Genomic DNA, 19,721 nt, shown 5'->3' on the forward strand with positions numbered 1-19,721 from the left:
CTGAAAGCTGTGAATGTATCGTGTATGAACTAGTTGCTGGTAGGAGTTGATGGTACAGGTAAATACATGGTGTTTCGCAGTAAGTTTTAGTGTGCAGTATGTTCAGAAAACAAGAAATTGATTTTTCTTTTAATAGTATTCCATTTTTGACCGAATCTTGTAATAAAATAATAGGATGCATATCAAATAATAATAATAAAAATTCAACACTCACCGAGCAATACCAACAACAATTGTAGATGCTTGAGCGACAAATTTTCGCCATCATCAAGGCGCTTTTTCAGTTTGTTTATTTATTTATTTAGAATGAACATTGCTTGAAGAACTACAAATTTGATAATTCATCATCCCTGTACAAATAGTAATTATGAGTTACTTAAGCATTACTCCTGATTTTCGATTCTTTAGACAGATGAAGGAGAGAATTTATCGCTGAAACGTCTGCAATTGGATTGCTACTTGGATACTTATATGAGTGCTGAACTTCTCCTATTATTGAAGATGTACATTCTTTATTTCGTTGGTGTTGCTTTTAAGTAAATATACTATTTGCAGCTGTTTAAAATAAAATAAAGGAAAGTTAGCTATTTTTTGAAGCAAGACTACAAATACCTGTAATTTCTAATATTTGCTTTACAGGTCACGCCGTCAGCTGCAAACACAAATTCTGCGAAAGCGAAGGGCAAGTCCCAGAACAAAGGAGATGGAAGTCAAGGCCAAAATCAGAACTCCAAACGTAAACCTATCCCAGAGGATCAATGGGAACAGTGGAAAAAGAGAGATATGGAGGTGAATATTTTACTTGTTTTCAAGCTATTTAGTTTTTCATTATTAGCAATAAAATTATTTATTGAAATATGCAATTTAATGCGTACATGGGGAAAATTACTTTGCTACTGGCAGTTAATGTATATTCGTTGATTTCAGTTTGCTATGCTTGGACGTGAGCTGGTACTACTCTTTCTTTTTCGTTAATTTACGGGTTTTCTGAATGATACTCATCGTTGACATGGAGATTAATGATGTAAAACTGTATCAGCCTTTTTTTTCTTCTTTTAATATAAGTGCTTTTGTTATCAAAAAATGAAGCTGCAGAAAGTTAAGTGGTAGTGGGGAAGTGTGTTTTTGATAAGGAAAATTTGAAAATTTGCTGTGAATATAAAACCATACAAGAATCTTTCTTTTTACATTTGGTTAATCCAGCGAAATTTAACTCGTTTTCAAGAACTTTACATGATTTTTTTTCTTCTGTTTCGAATTTGTGATTAAATATAAACATTTGTATTTGAATTTAAAAAAAAAAATATATCTGTTTATATTATAGAAGATGATTCATTAGGAAGTGAAAGTATGAGTGCTGATAGTATGGATGATTTTAAGCAAAAAAGTTTGCATGATCATAGGGTCAATTCTCAATGGTTTTCAAGTCTCATGTTGTTAACTATTTTGGACATCTCCCTACGAAAAGTATTTTAATTTGGCATGTATTTTCCGTTCTGGTAAGTGATACACCGCTTTGGAAAAGTAAAGCTTGATGCACGAATTTTTTTTTTTTTTGGACGAATTATTTGTGGAAATTGCATGAATGATTATTAGAAAGTAATAATAATAGCACAGCGTAACCCGTTGTATGTCAAACATCGATGAAAAGTTTCAAGAGGTTAGCTTTCATAATGAATGAGAAAGAAAACATTAACGTTAGTGACTGGTAATAAAAAAGTCGTCCTGTAGAAATAATGTATGCCAATTGATGATAAGAGAAACTAATATGGAAATGGATAATCATGATAAAATCGAAGACAAAAGGCAAACTCATAAAAAAAATGTGTAATGTAATATACTGTAATGTAATCTGAACGTAATTAAAATTTGTAATCGACTACTACTAATAAATAATAACTACGACAAATGTTTATTCGAAATGACCAAAGTGTACTTTACAAACAAAGGAAAATTGTTTACAGTAGAATTAAATAATTTTACCTAATTCAAATGGCAACGAAATGGACTTTAAGATCGTAATAATGACGAGAGGGAAGTAGCTGAGTTATTTTATTTATTATATTTTATTTTATGTATTTTTATATTTTTAAATTACTTTACAAATTTCCTTCCCTTTTCACGATGAGTAATTGACAACACTGACACTGGACAATGCACAGAACGGGCAAAGTGTGGCGATAGGTGACAGCACTAGTATTTCGTTCATGGAATAGTAAGTTACAACAGATTCGGATAGTGTTGACTAATGCAGTAAGAGGAGATAGAGGCATGCCAGTGTCCTGCGGTGTGTTTGAGAGGCGATAGTTGAGTTTGTGAATAAAATTGTAAGAAAAATGAAGCATACATCTACACATGAAGAATATACTGACGTGGTAATGGAAGTGGAAACGTAGCTGCTCAGGGTTACAGAAGACGATGTTCCAGGGCAGAACACCAAACCGGAAGTCTTTACAAACATGTTTCGTGTCTTACATTTCGAAGATTTCCCAGTGTGATGTCATCAGATCGCGGCGTCATGCAATCAGTTGAAGTTAAAAGAGAATATTTGAAGAGTGTAGAACGAAGCCTGACCACCAGCACAAGACGGATTGCGTCACGTCTCCATATTCCACACAGTAGCGTCTGGTGAACATTACGTCAGGATGGACTGTATCCATTCCACCGTCAACAGGTCCATCATTTTCAACCGGGCGATGAAGCACTAACTAACTAACTAACTCTATGGCCTATGGAACTCGGAGGTTCAATGCCACGTTAACAAGAGCTCTCCACTGACTTCTATCCTTAGCTAACTGGGTCCAGATCCTACTTTGTGTTCCTATTTCTGTGAGATCCATCTTAATATTGTCCTCCCATCTGCGCCTAGGTCTTCCTAATGGTCGTTTTCTGATTGGTCTTCCAGTCAAAATTTTGAAAGCGTTTCTACTTTCTTCCATCCTAGCTACATGGCCTGCCCACCTAAGCCTCCTAGACTTCATGACCCTAACAGTGTTTGGTAAACCGTATACATTGTGTAGTTCCTCATTATGAAGTTTCCGCCATTCCCTGTTCCCGTTCCTCTTGGGTCCGAATATTCGTCTCAGGATCTTGTTCTCAAATACTTTCAGTCTATGTTCTTCCCTCAGAGTAAGCGACCATGTTTCGCAACTATACAAAACAACAGGCATGATTATCGTTTTATATATTTTAAGCTTCAAATTCCCCGACAGAATTCGCGACGACAAGAGATTTTGAACTGAATAATAACACGAATTCCCTGCTTTTAATCGACATTTAATTTCTTCGTGAATACGATTTTCGTCTGTTAATATTGATTCTAGATATTTGAAAATATCCACTTCATCAAAAGTATTATTTAATATTTTAACGCGTCCATAATTGGTCGTATTACGGTCCCGACGCACTTCCATGTATTTAGTTTTCTCTGCATTTACTTCTAAACCCAAGTCACTGCAAGCGTTTAATAAGATCTCTGCATTTCTTTCTATTGTTCTCCTATCATCCCCTATTAAATTTACATCATCAGCATACGCCATAACCTGGTGAACACTGTTCAACTCTAGGTCCTGGTTGCTATTTTGATTTTCCTTATAGCGTATTCCAGGACAAAGTTAAATAATAATGGCGATAACGCATCTCCTTGTTTCAGTCCATTCTCGACGTGAAAGCTCGTGGACAAAAATTTTCCTATCCGGACTTTATTTTGATATTCATTTAAACATACTTTAATTAATTTAATTAGTTTTTTCGGTATTCCAAATTCTGTAAGGACGTTGTACAATGTTTCTTTCCTAACCAAGTCGTATGCCTTTCTAAAATCAATAAATAGTTGATGTATTGTATTTTCACTTTTCTCGAGTATTTGGCGAATGGTAAATATTTGGTTGATGGTTGATCGATTTCGTCTAAATCCGCACTGATAATCTCCAATAATTATAATTTCATCTACGTATGGGGTCAATCTTGCTAATAGAATGTTTGAAAGGATTTTATAGGATGTTAACAGAAGAGAAATGGCTCGATAATTATTACAGTCAGTTTTTTTGCCTTTCTTGTGAATTGGAACAGTGATTGATTCTTTCCACTCTTGTGGCAATTCTTGTTCCAGGTAAGGAGAATGAGTTTGTGTATCTTGTTCCACAATTTTTCGCCTCCAGCTAAAATTAACTCAACCGGAATTTCGTTTACGAACGGAGTTTTTGTTTTTCTTTAATTTCTTTCTAACGTTTTCTACTTCTATTCGGTTGGGTTCTGGAATGCACGGTTCTGCGGTTTGTACCTCCCTTTCTCAACGCATATTAGTTTTTGGCTGCGTGTTAAGCAAATCGTCAAAAAAATCTTTCCATCTATTTAAGATGCCATCTGTATCCGTGAGGACTGTTCCGTCAGCTTTTTTTAATATATAAGCACGAGGTTGATAGCCTTTCTTAAATTCATTGATCCTTTTATACATGTCCCGAATGTTTTCATTTTTACTATTATCTTCAAGTTCCTTAATTTTAGCTTTCAAAAAATCGCGTTTCTTTGTTCTAAAAGTTTTGGAAGTTTCCCGCCTGATGTCTACGAAATTTTGTGTAGTTATTTCATTCGGATTTGTAGCCAACGTAATTTTGCCTGTTTTCTCCTCTTCTAGTTGAATGCATTCCTGGTCGGACCATGGTTTATTACTACGTATTTCCGCGTGTCCCAATTTTTCTTTTGCTGAAATTTGAGTGCCATCTCGAGTTTCAATCCAAGTATCCTCAACACTAGTGCACTCCGAATTTCCTAAAGCCGAGAAATTCGAAACTTCAATCTGGTATTCCTCTCTTACCTGGCTTTCTTCTAATTTCTTTAAATCTCCCCGTTTTCAGATATTGAATATTTCCTTTGTTCAACGATAGTCTCTCTCTTATTATCGCTGCAACCAGGTAGTGATCAGTGTCACAATTAGCCCCTCTAAACGACCGGACATCAATTATGCTAAATTGTCTTTCTCTATCTACTAAAACGTGATCAATTTGCTTATGTGTTTTTCCGTCTTGTGATGTCCAAGTGTATTTATGAACGTCGCGTTGTGGAAATTTTGTACTCTTCACGATAAGGTTTTTGGATGTTGCAAAGTTCACGAGTCTAACACTGTTGTCATTACTTTCCTTATGCAGACTTTTGTTCCCTATAATCGGTTTGAAAATATCCTCTCGTCCTACTTTCGCATTGAAATCCCCTAATAGAATTTTCATATGATATCACGGGAGCTGGTCTAATATCCGTTCCACTTCTTCGTAAAAATTGTCTTTTATATCGTCATCCTTAACTTCTGTTGGGGCATATACATTTAAAACAATAATATCACACCACCGACCCTTAAGAGTAATAAAAGAAACTATCATTAATAAATTCAACCCGCTTAATTGCTGATATTATTCGTTCGTGAACAAAAAATCCTATTCGTAACTGGTGATTTTTATTTCGTTCCTTGTAAAAGAACGTAAAATTTTCGGACTTCACAGTTCCATTTCCTTCCCACCTAACTTCCTGAACTCCTACTAGATCCATCCTGTATTTCTCTAACTCGCTCGTTACGGATTTTAACGCGCCTACCCTATAAAGACTTCTAATATTTCATGTTCCAAGTCTCATGTCCATTTTCTTTTGCTAAGGTCGTGCCAAGTTATCACTCTTTGTCCGAGGCTTCTGTGAATGTTTCTGAACAAGTGCCTTTATTTACAGGGTGAGGTTGTTAGCCTTACCCTAAGCCCCCAAGCTGGAGGACCACTTCTTGTCGTCTGTTCGCGACTGCTTAATCAGTATATTCGCAGCTAACCTCTATATCTAGAGGCCTTCTCCTCGATCCGCAACCTGAGGACGCGCAATGCCGTGGTGACAGGAACCCACGTTACACGGGCGATAGAGCACAAAGACTGCAATTTTATTATTAGTTATTCCATAACAGAGCTGCTGCCGTACATTTTATATACCGACGAGTCTCGTTTACACGAGACGATATCAATAATATTCGTTAACATTCATCAGTGGTCAGTAAATAACCCATATTCTACTGTCGAAACCAATTTCTAACAACTTTTCTCTGATAACGTGTGGTGTAGCTTGGTAAATGACATGTTAATTGGCCCTGTCGTTTTCGCTGAACGAATTGCAGGTACCGTTATCTGTACAAATGGAAGAAAGTAACCTCCCTGTACAAATTGAAGATGTACCCTTGGCTACAAAAAGACGCATGTACATACAGCACCAGTCCATAACAGTAGGATTGTCATAGAAGACCATTTTAATCACGTTTTATCTCAACAGGGGGATTAGGCGAGGGAGTCTAATTCACTGGCCGACACATTCCCGTGACCTCGTTCCCTTGGATTTTTGTGATGAGAGTAGTTAAAAGGAGAGATATACGGAACCAAAGTAAATACAAGGGATGAGCTTGTTGCTCGCATCAACAATGCCTGTGCCCACTAGAAGGATATCTGCGATGCAATGAGGTTGGTGATGGTTTCTTTGAACATTTGCTGTGAGATGTGAGATATGTCAAGGAGAAACGGAAATTCTCGAGTTTATTTCTCGTCCTTGCGGAATTGAATAATGTCTGTATTTACTGTGTAGATGAGACATACAGTTTTTTCAAACACATCTCGCTTTATTCGTTTTCCATTAACTTCCATTAACTTTAGTGCCACCTTTGTTTATGACTATTATCTTTCTTTCATAAAATTTGCTTTCTGTCTTCGATTGTATTATGATTATTCACTTCCGTATTTGTTCCTCTTACTATCTGTTGGTTTCCAGATTTGTAGTGGATTTTTTTTTTAACCAGTCGTCAGTGTTAATATTTTTTTTCTCGTTCACAATGAAAGCTAACATTTAAAACTTTTAATCGATGTATAGCATACAATGAGTTACGCTGTAGTTTTTTTTTTTTTTTTTTTTGTCTGATTTGGCTACAGTGTTGTTATCCAATTCTCAAATTAATCGAAAAAAGGAAAACTTTTTCAAGACAATTTTTAAAATTTCACTTTATAATTTTCCTATCATGTGCATTAGAGTACCATACTATACCTCTTGAAAGGTCAGTCCCTTACCTTTCCAATGCGCTATACCACTTCCCAGAACGGCAATGCCAAGTAAAAAATACTTTACTGTAGACAGGTGTCCAAAATGGTTAACAACTTGTCGTTTCAAACCGTTGAGAATCGGACCTATATTCATGGGAACTTTTTTCCTTAGAATCACTCAAACTATCATCACGCGAAGTATTTCCACTTCCTCGTGAAACATCCTGTATATTAAGTGGTCCAATACAGAATAGCTCATGAGTATTAAACTCTGCTATTGCTGGCTGTAGGTATTGTAATTATCATTATTATCATTGCTTTCAGTCAATTTCAGTGGAACGACTTCACAAATCCTCGTATTTATCCGGCCAAGGTGTTGAACGTATAAGTTAGCGTCGTTGCATGTTCATTTTAAGCAAACTCCTAATGTAGCGACCTTGCGTAATGCAAACAATTAATCAGTAGTCATGGATCCGGGGAAAAGCCACACTTTTCATCTCGTCCTCAGTCTAGTGTATTTAGTTATCTATTACATTTACCAACAATTGATCTTAACTGGTTGAATTTGTTGTGTGTGCTTCTCCATGAATTCATATGAACTTTATGTAAATTTTTGAGACAGCCCATCGTTGCATTGATACGTCCAAAGTAATTTGATAATTAGAGTGTATTGTGCAGTTGGTGGTTGGTTAGTTTGCTTGGATTTTCGCGTCCTTTGTACCACCGAGACTATATGAGACTTGGACCTACAGATTAATGTGGAATTCAAACCACATGAGCTCCCACCGGGAGTCAAACTACGAGTCTTCTGGACTAAAGTCTCGTATGCTAACCATATATTCACGAGGGAGCTCTGTATTGTGCAAATGAGTGATGTTTCGGAGAAAAATCTGTTGAGACAGAATGTTAAACAGACGTCTGATATATTACGGTACGAACAATCAACAATTTAGAATGCATTTGGTAGATTTATCTTTGCTTTGAAGGATGAATGTTCCAGTCAGATGCCAGTGTAATGTCAGCAGAGCAGTTGAGCAGAAGATACGTAGAGCGAAGTATAACAAGACCATTAATAACTATCTAAGTGAGATACCCACTGCAAGATGTAATGTATACATAATTATGATAACAATTCATACAAATCGAAAGCATTAGCATATTTAAAAATAATTACAAGAAAGTTACTGATTTTCCTGAATTTTACCATTCGAAAGCTAGCACATAGATTTAAAAGCGTAAAAGCATTTTTGATGTAAAATAGCTGTTCATGTTGATATACTCGAAACGAAATGAAACTTTTCAGCTTAACGACTTATGATTATGCCCTTTAGGCTAAGGGAGACTATGTTTAAGGCTAGTGAACGATGATGAAAGAATTAGTGGAATGAAAATGTGGGAGGAAACGGGAGTATCCCGAGAAAATCCACGGACATAATATTGTCCACCACAGACTTACTTGATCAGGGATCTTACCATGCACTAGAAGTAAGCATTCTACCACTGAGCTCCCGTGCCCCCTTTGTAATATACTAGAAAACAAATTGCGTTTTTTGTACATTTTTTCGAGATTTTAGGACAATCTCACTGAGGGTAATGACCTATGTGATGATAGTTAATAACTAAATGTTCCTTACTCTTCAGCATGAAATTTATTATTTTCTTTGAAACCATCTTAAATGAAAGTTGGGTATTTTTCGTCTCTTCAGAAAGTAGTAGAAATTTTTCATAACCACTACAAGTAGCCATAACTGGAAAATAAAGAAAGATCTACGAGCAGTAACCAGGGTTTGCTCAAGTGGGCCCAGCCCGAAAAAACCCGGTGGGTTTTTTCGGGTTGGACCCACCTGAAAAAACCCACCTTAAAACCCACCTGGGTTTTTGAGCTTTTTATTAATATATTATTGCTACAACTAAGTTGATCACATTGAAAGTGATTTTTATCAAATTTTGGACATTCCTCGGGCGAATTAAATGCTTTCACGTTAAGGTATACAACAACATTCTACATAAGCTCTGAATGTACTGAATAAATGAAAAAAAAAAAAAAACTTACCTTAGCTTAAGATAATTATATAGCAAATTAATGTATTGATTATGCATATAGCCTATTTGAAAAAAATGCAATTTTATTATATATTTTAGAAAATACTTTCCGTAAATAACGTGCTCGCCGACTCGGCTATGCCGAGGGACGTTATCCCTCATAGGGGAGTCCGGGGCACATTGTCACAATTTTCACGTTTTATTTTCTTGTGATGCTCGTGTAAGGCCGAAAATTATAATTTTTAGTATACACAGTCTTTGTTATCTTTTGCATAACATTTCTCTCTCCAATGTAACTCGCTCTGAACTGGACTTATGTACTATGTTTATGATCAATACAGTTGTGACAATATACCCCATAAGCGGTGTAAGTTGTCTCAATATATGGAGCAAATTGTCACATGTTATTCTTGTGGCACTTTCCAGAAATAGATAGATATTAATGCAACTATTACTAATGCAAAAAGACTATAAATGTTACCAGCATTAAATACTTAGCGTCTGAAAGAGAATCAAAACATAATTAAATGAAAGGTGAAACTATATTAGTTAAATAGGAAAGAAAGTAGGAGGACCTGTAGCTTATATTTTCTCAACCTAAAATATTTATTGTTACATCAAACTTTGTAGGAAAACCAAAACTGCCATGAAAACAGAACTAACTCATAGCTAAGGAATCAAAACTACAAACTGAAAGGTCATAACAAAATGACGAAATTATCAAATCATAGCCTACGTCTCTAATAGACCTACACAAAATTAGCCAAATGCATTTAAGTTGTTTCTGATTGTAGTTTATGAATTGCAAAGAATTCCTCTGATAGGACTACTGTATAGCTAGGAGAGGAGTAAATATTATTACGAAGTTTAGTTGCGTTTTATTAGCACGCACCGCAAACTAGTTTGAAAATGTTTATCCTTTTGCTTCTACAAAGTACCATACCTAGAGGTCATCGTCAGAGTCACAGTTAATACACAATTAAAACAAATTCTGCTTCCCTCAGTTTTCGTAGGCCGATTCCGTACATCGAATGCACTGAACCCACTTCTTGCTACATGTACTCGCACTGTATGGATCGCCATAAACTAAACACAATGTATCGTCGTCCTCTGAGAAAGAATCGTAATCTTCTTTGGACCTTCGTTGACATTGTTTATAGGTGCAAAACTATTTGCTTGGGGAGTTCTTATAGCAAGAGCACCATGTCTTTTCAGAAATACCGGATACCAGTCTGGGCCACCAATGGCCTTTTCATTCCACGACTCTGGGCATTCCAATCCTAGCGCTTTTGCATAGTTGTAAGCCAAATCGCGAACCTCTTTTGTAGTGAGTCCAAATTATATGTGCGAAGGTTGTTTTGGTATGATACTAGTAATTCTTCCTAGTATTACGAAGAGTAACCTAATGTAAATGAGCATTGGCCGAACTGTAGTTCGCCATCTGTAACACGTGCACAAAATCTTGCCAATGTTCTGTAGTGGACATGAAATTCTTTAGCAGTTTTAGGCCTACGTATTGATATGGGGTTGTTATTTCTTTTCATAGCTCTTGCTGCAACTAGTAGATCTTCCATTGGTGGTGCTTTCCTCTCTCTTTCTTTTGTATATTCTCACCGTCTGCAAAACAGAGATAACCCTATCGTTTGTATCATACATAACACACAATTGGGCACATTGTCACAGTGACAATATGCCCCGTCTTATTTGTGACAACTTGTCCCACGCGTCGCCATTACTCTTTTTACAAAATATCTATGCCAAACGACAAGATTAGGCGCATTCAAAGTAGCACATTATAAAGCTCTATTTGTAACCTACATAACACACGCAAAAATATTTGCTTCTACAGACAAATGGCACTGAAAACAGACAAAGTTCAACTGACGCAGCACCGTTGTTCCCGCGCATCTCCAAACGAGTACAGTTACTTGTGGCATCTAGTAAGTAAACAAGAAAGCAGCACCGGCGCGCTAATGTTTTCGCTTTTTTTTAGAATTGCTACTGTGACAACGTGCCCCGGTCTCCCCTACGTTTGACGAGTTTAAAGCCATATGTGCCGGTACTACCAGTAAATATGTAGTGCATTAGTAAAACTATTAGTATTATTTCTTACCTTTGATGGTAGCACAAGTATTCTTCAGTAAAATTTAATTTTCCAACAATAACAGTTTATTTCAGTTATTTGTTGGTACTCTTCAAATAAGCATTCTTTAGAATCAACACTAACAATAGCGTAAAAATTATTGTCAAATTTAAGAAGCTTAATGCTCAGAGTTCCGAAAACTACGTAACACTTACTCTTCAAGTGCTAAATTCAAACTTCCGTACTAGTGGAAGTTTCGATGTACAGTAAAGAAAGCTGCATTTTCGAGGGGGAAAAAAAAAGTCGCCGCGAAAGAAATGCTCGGGAAATCCCCGCAATTGAACGCACAAAGCATCGGATCTGAATACATCAATACAACTATTTATTTTACGCTGGAAGATATCATATTTAATTTCATTTAAGACATTTTGAAGCATTTACTTTATAAAATATGAATTATATCTTTGTTAACTGTTTTAAATTAATTTTCTGGAAAGAAACGTCTTGCAACAAATGCTTGGGAATTTCACCTAATTGAACGCACAAAATATCGAAAGTGACCTTCAAATAAAACCATTTATTTTACGCTGTTAAATTAATATATTTGGGGTTCATATTTGGCAAACGTCACTGAGGCTTCTGAGATGATTCGATCTACATTTGTTCGTTCGTCTGCCTGTACCACACATACTACAGGGTACCACCTTCGATGTTTTAAGTTTAAATTTTTAGGGTACAAGCACGAGACACACTAAATTTCCAGTATAGATTTTGGCGGCATACCAAAGTACAATTTCAAAATGGTGGCTTTAAAAAAAATAGCGAGTATCCACGCTACAAAGTGCAATTTTCGGTCTTTTAAGTTGAAATTTTTAGAATATAAGCACGAGACACACTAAATTAGCTGTATATATTTTGGCGGCGATCTAACGTAAAATTTCAAAATGGCGGCCAGTTTTTCAAAACAGCAGTGAATAAAAAATTGTTGCAAGTTGTGACAATGATAATCTTGAAATATAAATCTTATTTTAACACTTTCACCCCAAAGACATTGAAATATTTCGAAAAAACCCAATTAAACCCGAAAAAACCCGATTAAACCCGAAAATACCCGAAAAAACCCACATGGGCCCAGGTGGGTTGGGCTTTTTAAAAAAAAACCGGGTTTTTTCAAACCCTGGCAGTAACAGATGAAGTTACGTATACTTGTTTAAATTTGTGTTTAGTATTATAGTAGAACATACATATGGAATGGAATGTTAGTTTGAAGTGTAATAATCTTTTCAACACTAGTTGCCATATTGAATGTTGTCTTGTTTGGTTGGCGGGATCCGAAAACATAAGCCTCGGCTGGGAACTGAACTCACACCAGAGGCGGAAACGCAAATCATTTTGCTCCAAAAGAGTCCATGGCCCTTAAGGAGAGGAGATAGAGAAAGTAACTAAACGAGTGTCGTCTTAGTATGAACCAAGATATATATATAGTATGAGAACCAAAAGTGAAAATGTAGAAAACGTGGAACAAGCTTAGTAAATTCTTCTGCAATAGTATTGATAAATATGTAAATACTTAAAAATTATAATAACAATTTTAAAGAATCGGTACAAATATCTGTAGTGTAACATGATGACACTTCTCATGAAAATAATTTAAAGAAAAAATTATCAGCTATTATCATGCTTTTTCGATGAAAAGTGGGAAACATTGAAATTGGCATTCAGTCTTATTGCCACGTGAGTTACATGGTGCAGCACGCATTCTGGTACTGCGTAGCAACGGGTCTAGATAACCAGTTAGTAGTAAGACCTCGCGCGTGGTGGTGAGAAAGGCTAAGATTTATCAGTGTTTGAGCTATGTCGAAGATTCCAGAAGTTTTAATATGTCGTTGCACAATAACACATTTCACCACTCGTCGTGGAAGTGTATAAAGATTGGTGTCAACAAAGTAAAACCGCAGAGAACGGTGTAAATTTAACTGTCGAGGTGATCTTCGCATTCAGCAACCGATACGGGCTTATGAGCATGGTAGAACAGCTCACTACCTAATACAGTCGTTTTCAACGCTTTAGTGCGATGAAAATGTTGCCGAAATCATACAAAGTGGACTCAAGTTATGATTGGAAGTGGGCAATATAACCCTATGAGTCCTCTTTCACCTTATTCCCAAGAACATTCCGTGTTTATGTATGGCCAAAGCCTAGTAAGGTTATTCTTCGAACTCTCTTCTCTACTATGAAACTCAGAGGCAGTTTCCTGTGCTGTAGGTCGCAGTTTCTTGATATTCCATAGATCCTGTGATTACGTTTACTGAACGCATATTACCGTTGATTATGTGGACATTTTAGCTGACCATGTGAATCCTATTCGCCAAATATTTCTGGCCAATGAAACAATTTTGTAAAGTGATTGTGCACCAGTTCACATTGCTGGAGCTATTGATGCGTGGTTTCATGAACATAGGAATGAGCTACAACACCTTCCTTGGTACTTTCAATCGCCATCATTATTGAGTAACTGTGATCAGCCTTGGAACTAGAGATGCAAGGGCTCGGAAAAAACCGGCTTTTTTTAAAAAAAATAGTTTTTTCTGCTTTGCGTTTTTGCTTGGGAAATTTTGGGTTTTATTGAAAATTTTGCTTTAAACTGATAAAGCAGGCTTTGTTTCGCTTCTTTACAACAAAAGAACTCATTTAATTAGTGGTTGATGCAGATAATAATATGAAACCTCGAAAATAAACCATGAATTTCAAAAAGATTTTTTAATATTCTTAACATATTTACATTATGAATTCCAAAGGATTAACCAATATATGTAATAATATTTTAACATTTTATATATAATAAGTACTTTAAAAAATGATACACAAATAACTAGCAAAATTGTATGTAGTATTTTTACTTCAAAATATCATACACCCTCTTTTTGAAGCAAAATAAAGAAAAACATGAGAGAAATCTCCGCATCTAGAGCTTCATTTCGGGTGGTTCTGTACATTCTTGAAATTTTTCAGTTAAGTTTAACTTTCATATACATTGTATGAATAAATTTTTCACTGATTGATCACATACATAATAATCTCTTACCACCTATCAGGTGCTTCGGATCTGCAAAATCGGTAAAGCTCCAAATTCTGTAATGCACTGACTGTTCCTTAAGCTTGTTCAGAAATCGGGAAAGTATCGAATTTTCTGTTTATGAATCATATACGTAATAGACGGTTCATCTGAGCGTATGGTTTCCTAGGCTGTAGAATATATAACCACCATCACGGTGTACCCAGTCCTGAAGGTTTCTGTTTTTTTAACAAGAAAATTCAACATATCGTTACGAATTATTTTGTTTTATTTTATTTATTTATTTTTTTTTTACAAAAAAGAAAAACTATGGAATACATTTAAAAAGAGTGGAAAAATCAATCACTGTTCCAATTCACAAGAAAGACGACAAAATTGGTTGTAATAATTATCGAGACATTTCTCTTAACATTCTATTAATAAGATTGAACCCATAAACAGATGAAATTATTGGAGATTATCAGTATGGATTTAGTCGAAATCGATCAGATATTTATCATTCGACAAATACTCGAAAAGAAATGGGAATATATTACTCAGTACATTAACTGTTTATTTATTTTAGAAAGGCTTACAACTCGGTTAGGAGTGAAACATTGCATAACATTCTTACAGAATTTGGAATACCGAAAAAGCTAGATTTATTAAGTGTTTAAATGAATCCCAGAGTAAAGTCCGAGTAGAAAAATGCGAGCTCCCACGTCGAGATTGGCCTGAAACAAGGATATGCGTTATCGCCGTTATTATTCAGCTTTGTTCCAGAGTACGCTATAAGAAAAATCAAAGATAGCAACCAGGGCCTAGAATTGAATGGTGTTCACCAGGTTATGGTGTATGCTGATGATGTAAATCTGATAGGAGAACAATCGAAAGAAATGCATAGGCCTTATTAAACGCTTGCAGGGACATGAGTAAATGCAGAGAAATCTAAATTCAAGGAAGTTCACAAGGATGTAATACGGCAAATTATGAATGCGTTAAAATATCAATTAATAATTTCGACACAGTGGATACTTTCAAATATCTTGAATCAGTATTACCAGACCAAAATCATACCCACAAAGAAATTAAAGTCGACTGAAATCAGGAAATTCTTGTTATTATTCAGTTCAAAATATTTTTTCGTCGCGAATTCTGTCAAGGAATTTAAAGCTTTTTTTTTTCTTTCTTTTAAATGATAATCATGCCTGTTATGCTTTATGACTGTGAAACATGGTCGCTTACGTTGAGGGAAGAACGCAGACTGAAATTATTTGAGAATAAAATTCTGAGACGAATATTTGGATCCAAGAGGAACGGGAGTAGGGAATGGTGGAAACTTCATAAGGAGGAACTACATAATTTATACGGTTTACCAAACATCTTAGAGTCGTCAAGTCTAGGAGGCTCAAGTGGGCAGGTCATGTAGCCAGAATGGAAGAAAGTAGGAACACTTTCAAAGTTTTAACTGGAAATCCAATCAGGAAACGTCCATTAGGAAAACCTAGGCCCAGATGGGAGGACAATATTAAGATGGATCTAGCAGAAATAGGAATACAGAGTAGAAACTGGATTGAATTGGATAAGGACAGAAGTCAATGGAGAGCTTTTGTGGTCATAGAGAAAGAGAGAGAGAGAATACATTTAAGTTAAGCACAACTGCACAACAAACATGAGTGAGTGGTTAGCTTTCGCGCTTCTATCGTGAAGTCCGGGATTCAACCCCGCATTCGACCATTTTGACAAAAGTTTTTCTTAATTTCATTTATGAATGTAAAGATAGTGCGTGTACTGTGAGTCCTGGCCGATTTCCTTGCTAATCGTTTTTAAATCTTTGTTATTACTAATTACTAGCAGTGATGGATTTGCGAAGAGTGTTAGGGTGGGGATGTCTTTCGTATTGAAGCCTCTACCCCGAAATTACGAAATTTCTAAAACAAACTAAATATTAGTTTTGCCTTTACTCATAAGACCGCCTAAGGAGACCGCCATGTGCTTTCTTAGCTTCTACTGAAAGTGACAGAGGAACTACCAGTGACTGTGTGACAAGGTATGATTCAAACACACACACACACACACAAAAAAAAAAGTACCTCATTTTCTTTTATCTTCTCTTGCTTTGTGGTGATATTCACATAAACCCTGGTCCAGACTCCACCAGTACTTTTAATATTTATTACCAGAATGTTCATAGTATTAAAAACAAATTACTCGAATGCTCAATCAACCTAGGCGAGATAATGAAACTGGATTGCCGTGCAGTGACTAAATCGTGGCTCAATGAATCTGTGAACGACAGTGAACTTATTTTCTCAAATAATTTCTCCATTTTTCTTAAAGACCGCATAACTCGTGGAGGTGGAGTGATGATTTGTATAAATAATAAGTGGAAGAGCAAGAGAAGATTGGATTTTGAACGGAATTGTGAACTTATTTGGATCGAAGTGTTTATTTCAAAATGTAGTTCTGTGTTTATTGGGTGCTTCTATAGACCGCACAAGAACACTCCTCAGTACATCTTAGAAGCTTGCCATGACTCACTGTTACAAGCATTATCACTCGGTGACGTCATCCTATTGGGTGATTTCAACCTCTCCATCACGTGGCAGGACAGTAAGCATGGCATCGCTAAAGACGGAAATGACAATTATTTCATGGACAATTTTATTCATGGACTTGGACTGGGTCAGCACAATATGCATAATACCCGCAAAAATAGCAATCTGGATTATGTTCTCTCTAACTTAGAACCTCGTCGTATTGTTCCATGCAGAAATCTCTTTCTCTCGGACCACGATTCCTTATATGTTTCATTCAATTTCTTCCCCTCCAGTACTACAAACCAGCCCCTTAAAAGTAGGTCACAACTTCTTTGGAAGAAAGCCCCCTGGGATGACATCTGTCGGGCTATTGAACTCTTTCCTTGGTGTTTGTTGGAGGCAGGATCTGTCGACGAGGCGGTGGACCTATTCACATCTGTTGTCCACTCAACTATAAAGGATTTTGTCCCTATAAAAATATCAAAATCGAAGAAGTTTCCGGTCTGGTTCCACAATGAGCTGCGTGATCTTCTTAAAAACAAAAAAGTTGCCTGGAATCTATGGAAGTCACATCCGAGTGACTACACATACAAACAATTCGCTAAAATTAGAAGCTTTACGAAGAAGGTACAGCGACGTAAGTACTTTGAATACATGGACTCAATTGGTGATTTACTGTTAGCAACCCTAAACTATTTTGGACTGTAATTAAATCTCGATTGAAATCTCCCGGCATACCAGCAACAGTTCATGACGAGAATTTTGAAGCTAGTGATGGTCAGAGACCCGACCTTTTTAATAACTACTTCTGTAAAACATTTACCGCCTTTCCCCCTACAACCCATCTTCCCCCTCTCCTCCCCATTTGTACTAACACCTTATCAGACCTCTCTACCACCCCGGGTGAGGTTTTGGTTCTCTTGCAGTCGCTTTCCTCCACATAAATCTCTTGGGCCCGACAACATTGACTCTCTCTATCTTAACAAAACTGCTTCAGCTATTTCAGTTCCTTTATCCATCCTATTCAATAGATGCTTCAGAGAAGGATATTATCCCACCAGCTGGAAACTAGCTCATGTGACCCCAATATATAAATCAGGACTTAAAGATCAAGTATCCTCCTATAGGCCAATATCTCTTCTTTCTGTATTATCTATTATCTGCGAAAAAATAATCAAAGACAGGCTTCTCAAATTCACGTCGCCTTACATTCACACCTTTCAGCATGGCTTTCTACCGAAAAGCTCAAGTCTCACAAACTTAAGTACTCTTCTTTCCTGTGCGATTCAATGTATAGATAACAATACTCAATTAGATGTCATTTATTTTGATCTCTCAAAGGCCTTTGATTCTGTCAGTCACATTCTTCTTCTCCACAAGCTTTCTAATAGGTTTAATGTACATGGTAAATTTCTCTCTTTAATCACCAGCTATCTAAACGGCCGTAAACAGAAAGTTGTTATTTCAGGGGCGACTTCTAACCCCCAACCTGTGATCTCGGGGGTGCCTCAGGGAAGCGTACTAGGGCTCCTGCTATTTGTCCTGTATATGGACGATCTCTACTCTCACCTATCAGTTAATTCTAGTGGCCTTTTGCTTTTTGCTGACGATTGCAAATTATATAGAGAAATATCATGTTTCCATGACACAATTGCCCTACAGGAAGACATAAATTATCTTGTAGACGTGTGAAATGTGGCAATTGAAACTTAACAGTAAGAAATGTGACGGTATTACTATTACTCTGAAAAAGTCTCCTGTTCCCTCCAAATACCATATTAACGATTCCCCAATAACACATTCTGCCAGTCATAATGATCTTGGTGTCATCTTTGATTCGAAACTCTCGTTCTCTGACCACATCTCCTCAATAGTTAAGAAATCAATGCGTATGCTGGGGCTTCTTTACCGATTCAGTGAACTACGTACTGTGGCATCATTAACAATATTCTATAAAACTCTAATAGCACTCAAGATCGAATACTGCTCTCCCATATGGGCCATGGCCGCACCTACACATCTCTCTAGACTTGAGTCTGTTCTCAATTTCTTTATTGCAATAGTACGTTTTCGTGTTCCCGCACTTCGAATATTACCTAAGAAGGAAATTTTGCGATATCTTAATATCCAGACGCCGGAAGTACGCAGAAATAACTCTGATTTGAAGTTTCTTCATAAGATTGTAAATGGGAACCTAAGATCAGAAACTCTAATTCAACAACTATACTTACATGTCCCTTCCCGCAAAACCCGGAATACCCACCTATTCCATCTTGTACGCCCTAGGTTGACAATTATACAGACGTCTCTTTTTCACCGAGTACCCAACTATTATAATAATCTAACAAGTGAGGTGGACATTTTTTCGAGCTACCCGGTGTTTGAAAGAGCAATAAAACGCGTGCTGGCTAAATAATATTACTTGTGCACTCTTTGTTAATATTATTGATGTTACTGTTGTTGTTTAGTTTTTAAATTCTTTTTCTTTTTTTTTTCCCGCTTGTTGACATTTTCCTGTGTAAAATGGCACAATTATGCTGTATCTGGGAATTTGTTCAATAAATAAAATAAAATAAAATAAACTTCAAGCTGTCCTCAAATAAAAAATTAGGAATTTTTAGAAAAACTAAGCATTAATAAGAAAAGCCCCTCCCAAAATACTTTTCTAAAGCGGCCACTGATTATCAGTATAAAATGGTCCTCAAGGTTGTATCTGGAAGATTATAGCTGAATATACAAACAAAACGAAGTATTTGTTATGCCTGTACTCATAAACTTAGGCTCCTCTTAAATAAAAGTTAGGAAGTTTTAGAAAAACCAAACATTATTTAGAAAAAACTCCTCCCAAATATTTTACTGATTATTTCTATCAAATGGTATTCAAGGTTGTGTCCGAAAGATTATTGTTAAATCATTGCACAGCTGCAGTATAACGGAAATGTGGAAGT

The 19,721-nt window shown here is 36.3% G+C and overlaps 1 protein-coding gene across 2 annotated transcripts in view; it reads left to right on the forward strand.

Moving 5' to 3' along the window:
- The window catches only part of LOC145666503 (G kinase-anchoring protein 1-like), an 85,898-nt gene that overhangs the window by 13,614 nt on the left and 52,563 nt on the right, over positions 1 to 19,721 (forward strand). For both annotated transcript variants that reach the window (XM_081733773.1, XM_081733772.1), the window contains exon 2: positions 640 to 789. In XM_081733773.1, coding sequence (XP_081589899.1) covers positions 640 to 789 — 150 coding nt within the window. The remainder of the gene's footprint in view (positions 1 to 639; positions 790 to 19,721) is intronic.

The sequence above is a fragment of the Thermobia domestica genome, chromosome 12 (genome assembly GCF_964235325.1).
Source record: "Thermobia domestica chromosome 12, izTheDome1.hap1.1, whole genome shotgun sequence".
Lineage (NCBI taxonomy): Eukaryota > Metazoa > Arthropoda > Insecta > Zygentoma > Lepismatidae > Thermobia > Thermobia domestica.